At 41.6% G+C, this 17,912-nt stretch overlaps 1 protein-coding gene across 1 annotated transcript in view; it reads left to right on the forward strand.

Moving 5' to 3' along the window:
• TAF4B (TATA-box binding protein associated factor 4b) overlaps positions 1-17,912 on the forward strand; it is a 58,546-nt gene that overhangs the window by 4,049 nt on the left and 36,585 nt on the right. Inside the window, exons 5-10 of the mRNA XM_063129829.1 lie at positions 1,480-1,569; positions 4,576-5,247; positions 7,477-7,612; positions 8,517-8,622; positions 12,722-12,891; positions 15,980-16,110. Of these exons, the coding sequence (XP_062985899.1) occupies positions 1,480-1,569; positions 4,576-5,247; positions 7,477-7,612; positions 8,517-8,622; positions 12,722-12,891; positions 15,980-16,110 (1,305 nt within the window). The remainder of the gene's footprint in view (positions 1-1,479; positions 1,570-4,575; positions 5,248-7,476; positions 7,613-8,516; positions 8,623-12,721; positions 12,892-15,979; positions 16,111-17,912) is intronic.

Here is a 17,912-nt window from a genome sequence, read left to right on the forward strand (position 1 = left end):
TTTCCAAGTATAGAACTCTAATTGCTCTACAAGTTCCCAGTATTGCCATCTGACGAAAGGAGAACATCATATTGTACATCTTCCTGGGGAAGGCTGGAAACTACACTGAAAAGATGGTTGCTTGAAGAGAAATTATGGAATGTTGAAATGCTTCTCCTTTTCCCCCTTACAGTGTCTCCAAATATACAGAATGCAAGTGATAAAACTAGGGAAATCTAGTTTGTACACACTGAAAAGTTTTTAGAGTGGAGGTGGAGAAGCTCTTTCAACCTGAGGGGCGATTCCATTTTAGAGAAGCTCTCAGGTGGGGTGGGGGTATTTCAGTGGAGGGCTGGATCAGAAGCAAAGGGGCTGGGGCCCAAAACCCCAGAGATATCAGCATACTGTATCTTAAAGCTCATATTGCTGCTACCTAAGCTTTAGAAGTGGCATTGCAACCTTTTAGAATTCACAGTGGGGATTGCGTAAAAGCCGAGAAACCACCAAGCCATTGGTGTTTGGGAGAATGGGGGCACGTCCTGGGGAACCTGGGCAGGGTGGCTGGATGGCCTCCAAGAGGGGGCTGAGATTCCCCAACCCTGTTTTAGGGACTTGCAGCTTAAAAGTGTCATAATTGCCATAAGGCTGACTTGGCATTAATCTGGTACCATTTTGCAAGATAATTGTAGAATAGAGAAATTGACCCTGTTCAGATGACACACAGTGGTTAGGCATTTTGAGCTAAACATTATGGCTTAGCATGTTGTGTGAACCATTCCTAACCATGGTGGCTACATAACCACGGTTTAAACACACTCGCTAATGGTTTGCTGCAAAAGGTTTAGGTGCCTAGCCATGGCTTAGTGTGTTGTCCGAACAGGCCCAATGTGTATGATCACACTACCATATTTCTATTTCTGTTTTACCTGTGTGGGTCAGGTATAAGGCACAGTAACTCCTGCCTCTTAATTATAGTAGTCTGTGTTACATATATCTGTCGTAAATGGAAGGGAAAGAAGACGGAAACAATAGCAAGGGGTTTGCTTTGTATTATCACCCAGACCCTGAATATAAGGCTCTAATCCTTATCTGCTAAACTAGCGGAAAGGTGACTCCATGATTTGGGCAGAGCATTCTTTCTGTAGTCATGTAGCAGGAAATATTTCATAGAACAGTTCTCTCCCTCAAGGCATGTAACCTGCCAGGTATTTTTTTAAACAACCTTGGTGCATTTCCAGCTTTCCAGGAACAACTTGGAAATCCACCTCCCTTCTTTGCCCCCATTGCCTATTTGTCATCTGAGAAACTTGGTCATAAACAGAGTGCTATTAACAACAGGCATATAATCTTTCTTTAATTTATAATGTAGTTGAATAAAATATGCAGCTTGTGAAGTTACTCATTAGTCCTAGAATATCAGTGAATTGGTGAACTCTGTTGTAGGCATATCTGGAGGAGCAATGCATTGCATTTGTGCTACAATTTTTTTTTTCTACCTAGGAAGCTAAAATTGAACCTGAAGAATTTACCAAAAAATTGTACATTGAGCTAAAGTCTTCTCCCCAGCCCTATCTTGTACCCTTTCTGAAGGTATGTCTTAATCTGCTCTACTGTATTTCTAGTATGCTTTTAAATATCAAAGTAGTGATGATTCTGGCCTATCCAGTGCAAAGTTAGTTTGGAGTGCCAGGGCAATTATATGGTAAAGCAAAGCAGCATGAGACTATTCAGTGATGTGGTGTGGGAAAGTGAAACCCAAAGCCCCAACATGGAAATTCTGCCCCATGGTATGTATTGTGGTCACACAGCATTGTTAGCTTGACTAGTGGGTCCTTATATCTGCAACAGCAAGCCATGTGGGTATGTTAAGCTTGTATAAACATGCCTATAAGAATTTTGGAAAGTACAGCAAAGACATTAGGCCTGTTCAGAAGACACCTTAAACCATGGCTTTAACCATGGTGGTTAAGCCAGAAAGCCAGGCTGTGTTCAAAAGACACCTTTAACCATGGCTTTAACTACGGTGAATAACGCTTTTTGCTTTATTCTCCATGGTTAAAGCCATGGTTTAAGGTGTCTTTTGAACATAGCCCAGCTTTCTGGCTTAAGCCATGGTTTAAGGCATCTTCTGAACAGGGCCATTACTTTAGTACCAATTCTTTATAAGCATTTCTGCTTTCAGATAAACAAAACATTATCCGGTCACTAGTCTAGCTTCCAGTGCAATTCAGTGTGTGTGTGTGTGTGTGTGTGTGTTGGGTGGCTTGATGGACTTGGAGATGGCAAGCAGCCATCAGCTGAAACTTTGTACCCAATTAATCAAGTTTAGGGCTGCTTCAGATGTTAAACACAGCAGGCAACAATATAGATATTTGTGTAACCAAACAAGTCTCTTTTCTGTCAGATATGGTAATACATGTGCTAGAAAGCTGTAACACCCTGTAGCTTTCTATTAGGTATATGCTATTGATTGATTGATTTTATTACATTTTTATACTGCCCAATAGTTGAGGCTCTCAGTTAAAACCATAAAATGCAGCAAATCAAAACATAGTATAAAGCTTTAAAAGTTTTAAAATACCATGTAAAACCAAAATAAGCCCAACAGCAGTTACAGCTCAGGGAAAGTTTGTATGAAAAGATATGTTACCTCCTGAACCTAGTAGTAAGACAGAACAGGTAATCTAATAATAATAAATTTATTTCTTACCCGCCTCTCCATCTGGATTGAGGCGGGGAACAACAAGTATAAAATACATAAAACTGAATTAAAAACTTAGTATACATTATTAAAACATCCTAAAAACATCCTAAAATTCCCCTGGATCTACAACTTCCCTACACAAATACTGTTCATGGAACAATCTTGTACTGTTGAAAGCAACCTATCCCGGCCTGGTGCCCTCCAGATGTTTGGACTTCAGCCTCGCCAGTACTGTCAATAGCTAGAAATGCTGGGAGTTGCAATCCAAAACATCTGGAGGGCACCAGGTTGGTGAAGCCTGGTTTAAAGTAAGCCTCGTCCTAAGCATGTGCAGTTGGCTGCAGCTTTAAATTTGTCAGTGATTTCCAAGTCTATGGTCTATCTGAGAGCAAATTGCGTTGCTCAGCTGAGTTACAAGAACCATCTGGCTGCTCTGAATTGCATTAAGCACGGGATTTGAAAGGTGTTCCGCTACAGAAACAAAATGAGCAACACTTCTATTTTCATTTTAAACCTGTAACTTCCTGAACTCTAGGTAGCTTGGTGAAATGGCCTATATGAGTAAAAACAATTTTTCCAAAGTACCAATCAATTATATGCAAAAGCATAAAATTTAAATTTCATTTTAATGGCATCCACTATCACATGAGGAGAGGCTACTACTGTGCACTAAGATTATACCGCGTTGATGAATGGGACTGCAGTTTTGCTACAGGAATGCTACATTGTGTCACCAGCAGCCCTACTCAGGCATTTGCCTGAATGTGGGTAGGGTAAAACTGTACAGGGGAGGGGTGTGCATGCAAGCCCCACCCCCAACATCCCTATGCACAGGCTCCTCTTTGGATCATTGTGCGAACAGCGCAAAGGTTTGTAAAGGGTTTCTAAAGGCACAGTCCTATGCATGTTTAGACAGAAGAAAGTTCTACAGCTCCCAGCATTCCCATCCAGCCATGCTATTATAGGACTTTTCCCCCCATCTTAATATGCTTAGGTTGCACCCTAAGTCTGTTTGGTTGTGCTTAAAAGTCTCTGCAATCAGGAAAAGTATCTGTAATCAAGAACTCTGATAAGGCAAGGTTCCAAACCACATGGAGGCTTCTAAGCACATTCAGGCAGAAATGCACAGAATCCCTTTCAAGATCTTTGTGCTGAATGGAGCATGGTCTAGCAAGGAGCCCATTGGGTGTGGGGCTTTCATTTGCACCCCTGTCCCCTACATGGTATTTGCCTACACATGTTCAGGTGAATACCTGGATAGGGCTAATATCAATTACACAGTCTCCGTTATAGAAAGACTTTGCACTACTGAAACTGCACAAGTTAAACAGTTTCACCAGAGAAGCTGTGAAGCTTTGAAAAACTAGCTGATTGCTAAATTGAAACCAAAGAGAGTTAATTTGGCAGAAGAGGTGGAATAGAAATTGGCTCTACAGGATGGAAGGTCATATCCTGCTGTGCGCTTCACAAGTTCAGCTTGCTTAAGGGAAATATACAGATGCTTTCCTTTTCCAGCAGATGTGGGCTGTTTCTATGATATGTGCCTAATACATATAAAAGCAGTGTAAAATTGCTGGCAAGTACACTTGCCTATAAGATGCAATGGCCCAGGCTTGCATCAGCCCTCCTTTGGAGAGTTTTAATCAATGCGCCTAAGACTTCTGCTGAAGTGCAGGTTTGTTAATGTTTACAAAGGTAAACAACTTGAACTTTGGCAAGCTTCCCTGAAGATCAAATGGGATGAGTGTCAGACTTTACCGGGTCTGCTACTGATGCTCTTAATTTAGCAGTGGCAGCGATAATGTCAAACAATGAACAGAATTTAGCATAGCGCAGTGTGGATTGTGAAAGAGAAATGCTGAATCTAATTTTCTGTTTCCTTCCTTGCCTAGAAAAGCGTGCTTGCCTTACGGCAGTTAATGCCTAACACGCAGACCTTTATACAACAGTGTCTTCAGCAGTCTGTACCACAAACAACTGCTTCTACTTGTACTACTGCACTATCAACTTCGTCTGTAGTTGCTAATTGCGGTCCTGTGACTACAACTTCGCTTCCACCTGGACGACCAGTACCTAGAACTCCAGTGGGGATATCTTCCCCACAGATGTCAAGCCCAGTCTCCTGTACGTCTTTGACAAGAGGATCTGGTTCTCTTCCACTTGTTCAGCCAGCCCATGCCTTGCCCATAAGGACGCTCTCCCTCCAAGGTCCCAATCCTGTCCCCTCCATTCAACTGACAACAGGAATAAATACGGTGAAGGCTGTATGTCCAACCCCGTCCACGGCAATAGTGACAACAGGTGCTACTTCCCTTCAGGTTGTAAAACCTGTCCATCCCCCTACAGTGTCATCAGCCACTCTTGCTGCTTTTAGTTCTGTAAAATCAGCCTCGTCCTCTGCTGTGGCAGCATCGCTTCAAGCTGTAAAACCAACCCTGACTACGGTTGCAGCCACCTCTGGAATGCCAGTTGCTGGGACACCGGTGACGATCAGAGTTGCACATCCTAGTTCCGTTCTTTCTCAGTCAGTTCGGACTTCACAAGCTGTGAAGGTAAAGCAGCTGGTAAGAGAACTTTTACTTGGCACTTCTCTGCAAAGGTTTGGCACGTGTCTGGGTGTTTATGGAAGTTGGTCCATTGAATTGGCTTGGCTAAGTTGGCATTGCTGGCACAGGTGTACTGCTAAGTGTACAGGTGGGGCTATGTACTCTGTGTCCCTCCCTCCCATGCAGTTTCTTGGCATACAATAAAAATATGTCCTTCTTGTTCTTTGTATAACTGACATCTAAGATATAAATTTAGAAAGTCAATAATTTTTGAAGAAGGGAGCAATCTTTGAGTACGCGGATGTTAGGCAGACGATGAAATAATGGCACAGAATTCCCTGCCGAACTATTCTGGCTTCTGAGGAGTCTTTTGACTTCCAGTTTGAAATGGATTTCGACTAACTGGGCAAGATCCTCTTTAAAAATCAAATCAACAAAGCAGGCATTTTGAAGGAACTTGTTTATCAGATGGCAGTGCCTGCTCTTGTATAATGGATTGGTGGGAGTGCAAAGAAGACACACTGTCCTGAGTTCAGAGTTTCCCCTCAGTGTATTGTTGCATCCTTCAACAGTGTAGAAAAATAAGCGGCGGGAGATGTGTCAGGTGAAAAGGCGGCACTTTGCCTCAGGATGTAGATCAGCCAGGGTTCCTGACTCCTGGATTGTGTAACAATAGCAACTAACGAAAAATGCTCCTCTTCTATCCCAAATTGCTGAAATGAAGAATGCTGGGAGGAGAGGGGGAGACATCAGGAGTGAGTTAATGGATGAAAACAAATTTCTCAGCTGAGCATGTGCTCAGAGGCACTCTGTTTCCTAAATCTCGGCCCTTAAATCAGTATTTATTTTCATTTGGGTCCGGTGGATGGATCTTCAGAGAGAAACATACTAAATAGATCCTGTAAGCCTGAAGTGTGGCCACCCTTGTTCTTATTCCATTTCCTTCTGACAAGAAAGTATTTCTTCACTTACTTTAAAAATGGATAGACTGCATCTTCATCCCAAGAGATATCAGGGTGGTATACACTCAAATCAAATATTCATTGCAATAAAAAGACATAAACATAGAGTGTAAATGAGAGGCAAAATACCTTTTCCAGCTATTGCTAGAAAGTGGTTCAGAGTCTTGATTGGCTCAAGAGAAAATGCTCTCGAACAGATTTAAACTTAAGGTTTCATTTTGACTCTTTAACCTTTTCAACTAACACTACGCCCTCTATATAAATCTCTGGGATGGTACCAGCTCAAGCAACCTGTAGCAGGAAGCAGTAGTGCTACAGTCTGGTGTTTAGCAGCCAAACACATGTCTGGGTTTTGCGAACATAACAGCCAATTAGTTGGCTCATTAGATATTTCTGCAGAGAAAAGGGTGCCCTGTCCCAGGTCATCTTTGCAGGTTGACATACTGGCAAAGTGGAGTGCTGTCTGGGGCCAAGTTCAGATGTAATGGAAGTGTGCAGGAGCCCCAGTCTACCGTGTGCTTCCCAAGAAGTATTAAGACAAGAGTAGTGAAAACAGGCATTGTTATAGTTGGTTGGTAGACTTGAGACTGGTTCTGACTGCCTGGAAATTTAACAGCGGTGGTTAGGAACACATTGCGTTCACAGGGACAGCATGTAACACAGCCCTCATCAACAGATTAAAGAATACATCTGTCTTGACAATGAAACTGCCCAATCCCAGAGACAGATATATTTAGCATTCTTCTCCAGTAAAGTAGCTCTAGGAGATAACTTGTAGAGCACCTTCTGGGGTTGATCCATCTACCCTCTTTTGTTGGTGTTCATGAAGTACTCCAACCTCTAAACCCCCTCCGGTAAGAGTGTTCTGCAGTAAGTTTCCAATTCAAAGCCCCACTCTTAGATGTGGATACTGTTGTTGGACATTCCTTTCATGCATTGCTCTCTCACCAGCTGAATGAGAGGGGGAAGCTTGGCTTACTGCAGGCATTCTTCCTCTGTTTAAAATGTATCTGTGAAAGTGAGTATGATGAATGCACATCTTATGTAGAGCTCCATGATTAGGTTTCAGATGAGACCTCCTGAGGATAACTTCTCCTGTGCGATCTAAAGTTTTAAAACTATTTAGCATGTAAAAATTAACCACAAACATTAACTAGAAAAGTTTGAAGTCGTAATGCAAGTATTACACTTCAAATGCATCTTAAATAATTTATTGTGACTGGATATGTTTATACCCATGTGTAATGCTTGCTGTGCGCTATATTTTGCCGGAATTTTTTTCCAGATAGTCCAGCAGCCATCAGGAGGCATCTTGAAAAAAGTGACCACACTCCAACAGGCATCCGCATTCCCTATTGTGAACAAATCAGATGGGAAAATGCCATTGAATGCTTTTATCCAGGCTAGCCAACTTCCTGCAGGTAGAGTTGGATTCTTTGTTTGAGTTCAGACCTCTTGTCCAACCTTAGCTTAGAACGCAAACTGCGTTTTGAACTACTAAATATATACCATGCTTTTGTATGAGCTGCTTGTCTGCTTTCACTTCCCATCTGGTCAGTACTCCTCTCTCTGGAGGAGAATCAAGAATTCATATGTTCCTACACTGGGGTGAGGGTGGGGAGCAGGGTAGATGCTGATCCCTTGAAGAGATTAGAAACATTCTTGCATTTCAGTGGGACAATTGAAGAAGGGAAGATAAATGTAAAATTCACAAAATGTTGTAAAGTGTGTGTGTGTGTGTGTGTGTGTGTGTGTGTGTGTTGGGGTTGGGGCTGGGGCTGGGTGGGAGAAGTAGGTTTGACATTCCATGCACGGGTTAACTGATGACATTGTATATGGGCAACCACAGTAGATAGACTTAGATAGAGAAGAATTGCATTTCCCCCGTGGATCTTGCACAGCAAATGTGTAACTATTCAACTGCACTAAAAACAAAGATCTGGAAGATACGTTAGAAAACTCTTCATTACAAGACGAGGAATAAGCTTGCTTAAAGATAGCCATTATAGAAGTCTTTATTGTTGGAATATTCAGCCTATAGCCTCCTTCCACCAAAGCAATCTTTTTTCATTAACCACACTTAGAGCTGAGTAGTATATCTAATAAGCATGAATTATTAGTTATTAAGAGTAGCACAGTCGCCCATATTCTGGTAAAATAACCCATGCAGTTAATGCAATTGAGAACTGGGTTTGTGACCTTGACATAAATATGCTGCTTTCTTTTTAAAACTGGACATAGTCTTTCCAGTTTTCTCTTCCCAAGTATACATGGCATGTCATCTTGTATTTTGTTTTCTGCTGTGGATTGTTCATCTTTTTTTAGGCTCCATTGTGAAACAAATTACCCTGCCAGGAAACAAAATTCTGTCGCTTCAAGCATCTCCTGTTCACAGAAATAAAATAAGAGAGAACGGAACAACATCCTTCAGGTAAAAAATAAACAGTCGGAAGTTTGTGTGGGTATAGGGAAGCTTGACAAAAAAAGAAAGAGAGAGCGAATAACAGCAAACAGCAACAGAGATGCCTCAATAAATATTTAAGATTTCTGATGGGTGTTCTCACTTCCTTGGTTTCAGTGTTCTAGTGCTAATGAAGGAGAAAAGCCGAAGAATTTTGCCCTGACAGCTGTTTCAAATATTAACATTTTGCAGCAACTTGATTGGGTTTTATGCTCCTGAAGTCCAGACTTTTATTTAACCAACTGATAACTCTATTTTATTTATCTCTGCCTCTTTTTCTCTGGTGTGTGTGTGTGTGTGTGTGTGTGTGTGTGTGTGTATATATATATATATATATATATATATATATTCACATTCACATACACACACATACCTCTTAATCTGCTTGCCTTCTAACTGACCAGTTGATTAAATCAACTTCTACATTCAAATATGCAAAAATCGATAGAGGTGCCTTATTATTATTATTATTATTATTATTATTATTATTATTATTATTATTATTATTATTTATTTATATAGCACCATCAATGTACATGGTGCTGTACAGAGTAAAACAGTAAATAGCAAGACTCTGCCGCATAGGCTTACAATCTAATAATTTTGGGTATAATTTTGCCTTTTGGGTATCTTGTGGAAAGAAGATAGATTAAGCAGGTGAGGATTCAAAATTCACAATTATCCTTAGCGACTGGACACTTAGGGAAAAGAACAAAACGTTTGTAATACAACACAGTGCACCTTGTTTTCATTCACTTTTCCTGCAAAATTATCATTCCAGAAAGAGATGAACAAAGACCATCTTTCAAAGAACTGTATCAATTTGATTTCTTAAACTGCTCCCTGAAAAATGACTTTTCATTAACAACGCTATGTCCCATATTTTTCTAAGCCATTCAGACATTGTTGCAGTTTGTGAGTTCTTCCAAGAAACAGCTATAAATATTCGAGCTACTGCAACGACATTTAAAACTTAATTCCAGGCCCACATATTCTACTTTTTGTAAACTGCCCAGAGAGCTTCGGCTATGGGGTGGTATACAAATGTAATAATACTAATATTCCTAGATAGTCCCAACAAGATTTTTTTTGGGTGCAGAGGAATATTGTAGCCTGTCAATTCATGAACCATATGTGGGACTTAATAAAAGACTTGAGCTTTATTCAGCTGAACATAGATGAGTCTAGTTGTCTGTGATGGTTGAAAAGGAAGCCATAGTTGGTCTTTCCATCCTAGGAAATGTCAGCTTTGGATACTAACTGCAAGGAAAGCCCCCTAGCAAGTTCCTCTTGCATTGAAGCTAGCATAGAAATTGGTGAATTAGCATAGCCTGGGGGATGGATGGGGTAGGAGAGTGATTACATGATTGGTTTAATCCAGGGTTAGCTAGCATGGTGTCTGCAGGCAGCAGTGTGCTTGCAGGCATCTTTCTTCGTGTCCACCAAGGTCCCCTCCCATATCCATATCTACACACACACTTTTCTTACTGGCAGCTGAGGTCGCTTCAAAGCAAAGTGAGGGCTTCCAGCCACCACCATCTTCATTTCCCATGAATGTCCCTGGGCCACAGAGATATTCTTAGGAAATGAAGATGGTAGGAGGCCGCAGGCTAATGCTCTCCTTTGCAGTGCACCCAGACACCAAGATTAGAATGGGGGGGGGGGGGAGAAAAAAGGGACTTCTGGTGACTAAAGGGATTAATGGGGCTTGGGAGAGCAGGGTAGGGTGGGGTGGGAGGGGCAAGAGGAAGCTGGCGGGGGTGGGAGCAATTGAGGGGAGGGTTTGGAGAGGGTTGTGTGCTTGTCTGAATGGATGGAGCTGCATGTATGTAAGAGAGATGGAGAGAGAGAAAGGGTTTGGGAATGGACTTTGGAGGATCCTGAAAACGTTTATAATGAGGAGGAGAAGGGAGTGCGTGTGTGTGTGTGTGTGTGTGTGTGTGCGCGCGCGTATAGATAGATAGAGCATGCATGGGGTGCTTCCCTGTGCTGCATCTGTGTGAATGGATAAAGGATGCCTGGTGGCATGTGGTGTGTGTATGAGAGCACATGCGTGTGCCATGAGTGGTGCATGAGAGAGGGAGTTGTGCACGGGTGTGCTGCAGAGGAAAGGGGGGATGAGTTGGCTGGCGGTGCTGGAGAGAAAGAGTTCCCCTTCTGTGAAATAGGTTTCTGTTGGTGCTGAAAATAGGATTCAAAGGATCTGTTATGTGTGTTGGAGCTCAAACCCCACTTCTGCGTTGTACTCAGTCTTTTGGGCAGGTTACTTGTCTGTTAACCGCACCTCCCATGGCAGCCATTTTATGGTGGTAAACTAGAGAAACTAGAGAAACTAGAGAAACTAGTTTCTCTAGTTGCTAGATGTGCCCAAAAAAGTTGCCTACCCCTGGTTTGATCTAATAGCCCACTCTTAGCTTAGATACACGGTAGTTGCAGTATGCAGCCCTTTATATGTTGGGCTGGGACATTGCTCTTTAAACTATCTGTTGTTAGCAAAAGTCCATGCTACGTAGGACATGCTTTTGGTGTGGAGAGGGAGGCAGGAATGTCAGTGGCATCTTCTGCAGCATCTTGAACGGTGTCAGAGTAGCCCTCTGCTTCCCTAGTGCCAGCAGTCCACTGTGCTAGTAGAACACTGTACAAAGGCCCTTTTATGCCCAAAATATTGGGGTGGGTTTGGGTTAGTGGCTTTAGATGTGGGGGAATAAGCTTCTGCTCTCACTACAGCTGATGTACATCTGGATAATGCAGTTGTATTATTATTATTTTGTTATTTCACAAAGCTGTTTAAAGTCCCCCTCAGTTTTGTGAAAATGCCTCAATTAGCTTTGTATATATGTAGAAGCATCATTAAATACAAGGCAGGACAATGAAAACAGATGAATATATAGCTGCTTAAAATCTGATAATGCTACCTGCCTAATCCAAGATTAAATTTAAATTGCTCCTTGCAGATTTCGATTAGCAGCCTCTGGCTGACATCTTGTAGGCTGTAGTTCAAGCCTGTCCTTATTTTTAGAACAATGGAGTAATTAAAAATAGAATTAAGTGTATGGCCAGTACTTGAACAGCAGAGGGTGCTAAAGACTTGCTTGTTTAGTTCATGTGAGTTTGTCCACTTGAATTTGCTAAAGAGGACTATGAAATTGGAGGATCAGAAGGGACTTGCCAGGCCTTAGTTCAAAGCTCTGATTAGATCGGTGTCCTTCATATTTGAAGGCAGGATGATAAGCCAAACTATTACGATGCTTAAATAGAGAAAAGGGGCTTAAGTAGCAGGCAGGATAAGTTGAATGACTCCATGTGAATGGTTCTCACTAATACTGTATTTCTTCAATTCTAAGACGCACTTTTTCCCATATAAACATCAATAAAAAGGGGTGCGTCTTAGAGTCGCGGGTGTGTCTTAGGGGTTTTCTTCTGTTGGTGGTACTGAAATTAGTGTGCGTCTTACAATCGATGGCATCTTACAATTGAAGAAATACGGTAGTTGAAAAGCATAACATTGGGCAGTATCCAGTGGAGCCACCACACTCCTGCCGATTGTGTTGCGCCAATGGGACTGACCGCTGGCACAACGGAGAGTTAGCGGTTCTAAAACTACCCCCAGAAACGAGTGGAAATGCTTGTTTTCAGATTAGGACAGGTCAGCAGAGCTCACGAAGCAGAGATGCCCCCAATCTAGAAATGAGTGTTTCTGCTTTTTGGGGGTTGCTTTCAGAACCACTAACTCCCCCTTGCGCTAGTGGTTGGGCTCATGGGCACCATAGGATACTGCCCATTGCCAACATCAGTAATCAGTCAGATCCTGAAGATCAGGTTCCAAAAAATGTCAGCTTGGTTTTTAAGGTTCCCCATTTCAGAAACCTTAATTTATTTCTGTAGTTAAGAGTGGGAGCAATGCTGGAGTTGCAAAGTTTACCTAAACATTAAATGTGCTAAATTCTAGCTAGTGCAGGTCAAAGAAAATATAAATACAATCCTTTTGGTAAGTGAATTACTTATTTAATGGTACAGTCTTCCCTACCTTTATAACCCGATACAAAATATAATAGTATTCTGCTTGTAGGGATGAAGATGACATCAACGATGTGACTTCTATGGCTGGGGTCAACTTGAGTGAGGAGAGCGTCTGCATATTAGCAACAGATTCTGAAGCACTTGGCACAATTATCCGATCTTGTCCAGAGGAACTCCTCCTTTCTTCAGATGGGCTGCAGAAGAAGATCTTAGAAATAGGTGAGAAGTCCAAGTTGGGAGAATACTGCAGAATGCAAACAGTCTTAACTTTGACATTTCTCTTTCCTGAATGTACTGCCATTATTCTGTACTGAGTAACAGAACTCGTTTGAAGTAAAGCAGCCCAGTTTAGGTGGCATACCGCTGCTGAAAGGGAGATTGTGAAGCCCATTTATATTCATCTTTAAAAACGGGAGGCTATAAACTTAAATTTAACCTGGCCCATGCTTTACCTCAGTCTGTTCTTATTTATTATTTATTTATTTTATTACATTTATATACCGCCCCACAGCCGAAGCTCTCTGGGTGGTTCACAAAAGCTAAAAACAGTAAACATTAAAAGTATACAAAATTTAAAAACCATCAGAGACATAAAAACAACAGTATAAAAACAGCAGCATCCATTAAAACAACATTTTAAAACTACATTTCTGGGACCAAAATGTAGTTGACACACATGAGTGGAAACTTCAAACCTTGCACAAGAAGTCTTAAAGCTTCCTATTTAGCCTGATACCAGAATTAGCCCTGGTATTAAGAATGGTCAACTGGGGGCCTTTGGCATGTGCCAGATTGTATCCTCTGGCCCAACACCTGTTTGCTCAGAAGTAACACTGTACGTGCTGTTGTGCTTAATAACGGCTCTCCAAGGACTTGCAGTTTTGGGCCCAGATCCATTTTCTGAGCATGTCCTGCACAGGCCATTATCTCTACATCCTTCCTAGGGCTCTATTCAGGCACCCAGCTCTAAAATCTTGTAGGGGAAGTTGGGGCCGCATACTCTGGCCCTGGCCTCTCCACTCCGGAGCTCCCTGCGTTGATGGAGGGGAGGTTTGGAGAGGAAATGTAAGCTTATGAAGCCCCACATGATTGGGAACCCTGCAGACTGTCCCCTGTCAGTGCGGGGAGGTCAGTGGAGGAGCTGGTCCTAGAGCACATGTCCCCAGCGTCCTCTACGTGTGAACCGCCCAGAGAGCTTCGGCTATGGGGCAGTATACAAATTCAATAAATATTATTATTATTATTATTATTATTATTATTATTATTATTAATAATAATACATGATTTTAAACTGAATTACTGAATAGGGCTCCTGTGTTTCTCCATTCTGGTTCTGGGAAAGGTGAAATGCAGTACTGCTTCCAAGGCCAGTTTAGGAATCTTTGTGGCCAAAGACACATACAGAGCACATACTTGAGAACTGTGTGCTACTCCTGAGCAGGCCAGATGTTTTAGGAGCCACTACACTGACACAAGGGCTCTGCCACCATCTCACTAAGGATCTGTGAAGGATGTGGTGCGGCTGGCTGGTAGGCGTGTATTGGCCAAGGATCTTCTTCTGAGCTGGCAGATCCTCATACTTGCTTAATATGGGAGCAAGCTCCAGAGTCATCTTCCTCTGGAACATGTTTTATCTGACAGATACTCCTTTCACCTTGGGATAGAGAAGAGGCAGGCCCTTCCAGGACAAGCACCTCCTGGAGAGAGATTATGTCATGGGGAGGAAGTGTATTCCAAAAGTAACTTGGCACAGAAGTTGGTCATTTCTGGTCTGTACTGTAGACAGTCAACTTCTGTGCTCTTGAGGTGGGTGGGTGGGTGGGTACGCTGTTCCAAGCCCACTGTACTGTGGGTTGGGGGACTGGCAGAGGTCTTTTGCCACAAACTGATGGTCAGGCCAAATAAATTTGGTACCATTTAGTAGCAGGAATTTCAGTTTTAGAATACATGGCCTAAACATTAACTGGACTCTGCATGGAACATCCGAACTGTGGATTAAATATCTTAAAACTTGCTTTTTCTTCTTCATGAGTGTAACTGTGTAGGCAACTTGGTTTAAAATTGAGTATGACCATCAGAGGCTGGCTGAAATTGTTTTGGGGGCCAGATCTTGACCAAAGGCTGCAAATTGTGGATCAGTCTAAATAAATCCGAGTTCTCATCAAATCTCAGCATCTTAATTGCGCTTGTAAGCCACTAGAGTAAAGCTACTCTGCATCAGCCCAAACTGCTTCCTAAACCTGACAATTATTGGCAGAGAATACATTCCAACAATTTAATGCAGGACAACTGTTTAAACAGTGGCTTGTCTTGTTCTGTTCTTACAATAGGAGTCAGGAGCGTGCTTGTCTATTTTGAGGGCGAATGTTCTTTTTTGCATAAAACAAGCTGCCTTTTTATACTTACGTATACTTGGTGTTCTTCATCCAGCACACTTCTGAGTGCAGGTGCAAGAAAATGCCTTTGGGTTTGCGTTTAACAGTCATTTGCTTCTATAGCATTGTATTTCCAGGGTATTTGCCTGGGCTGTTAGAGGTCAGTCGTCAACCAGAGGAAGCCTTCATTAGTATATGTACAACCTAAGGGCATTGCAGGGGTGATGCTTAGGCTTAGAGTTCAAGCAGCTCCACTTGCTTCTATGAAAATACTAGACGGAGTGAGGAGCGTGGCGATGCAGAAAGGGCAAAAAAGCAAAGCTTACCCAGGCAAGTTGCTGTCATGGTAGAGATGGGGAAAGGGATGCTTTAGGACCTTAATTGAGTTAGCTCTTTTCCAAGTTCTCTTGGGAGTGTGGGTCAAGCCACCATATGCTGTTGGTATGAACAGGGCCAAGCTAAGATGCCTGGAGTATGTTGCAGAAAACATCTCTGTTCATTAACATGTCGGGATTTAACAAGCACAGCACCATGTCAAACAGGGTAAAACGTAGTTCTCTATTTTTTTTTTAAAAAATACTGAAATTAACAGAATAGGGCACTAATTTCTGCAGCGACTACTTCTCCCCTTCTTCGAACCACAAGGCTTGATTTCTGTATTCTTATTAACTTTGTCCTATAAATGACCTTGCAAGGAGAGTGATTCTAGAGGCTAAGTGAAACAATGTCTATTTTCTGAAGCTGTAGGCTAGGTTTTATTAATGTAATGTCGAAGATCTTTGAAGTTGTGACTTTACCAGGAAAATCACAATCTCCCAAACCTTTATTCATAATGGGTATGACTTCCAGGGGGAACAGAATACCTGCTGTGCTAATTATTTCAATTATCAGTTAGTACTAAAACACGTAATGGATTTTCTCTGCCTCCACAGGTAAAAGGCATGACATTACGGAAGTTAATTCGGATGTTCTGAACTTGATCTCCCATGCTACACAGGAGAGATTAAGAGGGCTTTTGGAGAAACTGACTGTAATTGCTCAGCATCGTGTGATGACCTATAAGGTAAAAGAAATATTCATTGAGCTTTGTGGTCTCAACTGTATGGTTGTATTCAGTGGCTTCTAAAAGTAGGTAATAGTTACATTCGGATCATCCATCGTAAGTGCACTCCACCCTGAAGAATGATAACTGTTAGACCCATAGGATCTTGGCTGTTGTGTTGTGCTAAAATCCTGGTTGATTGTACAAATAAAATGTATTCAAGAGCTACTACGAGAGCTACTACAGCATTAGGCCTTCCTGAAGAATGTATATTGCTTCATTCTCTACTTGCATCTATAGAGAGAAGAAGGTGCAGAATGTCTATAGTAATAGCAAGGTTTAGGTGGTGAGATCTAGAAGATTTGGCAATGTTGGATCTTGACATGGCCTTTGACACAAGAGTTTAAACATAAACCAACTACATCCATTGTTTGTATCTATAACTCAGTTCCTTCTATCTTAAAATATGCCTTCTTGTTTGAGTATTATATCAACCAGGTCACCCTGCCTATAGCTTCTCCACTGCTTAGTAGGTTCTAAGACATATATCTAAGACATATAGAGTAGACTATGAAGGTAGATCATAACCTTCTTCTAGACAAGTTAGGAAGACTTGGGAGAGTTATTTTTTGAAGTACTCAGAGAAAATCCAACCCCACCAGAATTTTGAAGTGGAAAATTCAGAATGTTTACTACATTTTCAAAATTCATTTTTGGGGAACATATGGGGAATGACATTGTCCTCAAATGCTTGGGATTTAGTTGTCAGATGTAGAGAAAGTATTGTTCTTTTCATGTGTCTTATTCTCTAATCCCAAACATCCTTCCAAGAAGTAGCAAGTATTTAGAAGAATTTGCTTCAAAAGGAGGCAGGTAAGATTACATACTTCTCTATACAGAGTAAGGTGTAATACTTGCTGACTACATGGGCATAGCTTTAGTGTTACCAGGTTGCAATGTGGAGAACATTCAATATACCTTTCTAAATCTCCTGGTGTGGTAGAAGTAGAGAAGGCAGCAGCCACTGTTCTCCCTGCCTCTTCTCTCTGTGGCTCTGTCATCCATCCATCCACTGTCCAGCTAGCTATAATTGCTGCATGGCATATCAGGTGACCTGATCAATTGCCGAAAGCAGGGGAGGACATGCATGGTGGGACCAGGGAGGGAATGTGTAGGAAGAAGCTACAGTGGCCATGTCTCTTGCCGCTTTGGGACATTGAGAAAGGGAATATGAATATCCTCTGAATTGCGTTCTGGCAACCTGTGCTTAAGTGATTAGCAAAGAATTTCAGTGTTTGCTTCAGAGAAGTGAATAGACATTTAATACATTGGAAGATCAGAATGGTTTAAAACATTGGAGCTTGACTAGACTTGTTTACTGCGTATGCGTTGCTCCAATGTTAGCCTTGCTTAGAATAGACCTATTGAAATGAATGGGATTACCCGTGTCTTCAAGAAAAGAAATAAAAAGAAATAAAAGCTTAACAGAATACTTGAAACGTTCACGATTAGGCATCAGTGGTAATTTTCAAAGCTGTTCCCCAAAGAGATCATTTCTGTTTTTTTAATTTTTGCATGTTCTGTGGATATTACTTTATGTCTTTATTACATATTTAAAACTGTCCAATAATGAGAGATTTCTTGGCTCTGTACAGTGTAATTAAAAACATAAACTGTAAACCAATAATAAAACATAATACCAGCAGCCATGGGGTAAAAACAATGCGGGACTTAACATCCAAAGTAAGACCAAAAATAAAACAGTGTGAAAATTTAAAAGCACTGAAACTATTCTTAATGTGCCTGGAAGAATAAAAATGTAT

The sequence above is a fragment of the Elgaria multicarinata genome, chromosome 7 (genome assembly GCF_023053635.1).
Source record: "Elgaria multicarinata webbii isolate HBS135686 ecotype San Diego chromosome 7, rElgMul1.1.pri, whole genome shotgun sequence".
Taxonomy (NCBI): Eukaryota; Metazoa; Chordata; class Lepidosauria; order Squamata; family Anguidae; genus Elgaria; species Elgaria multicarinata.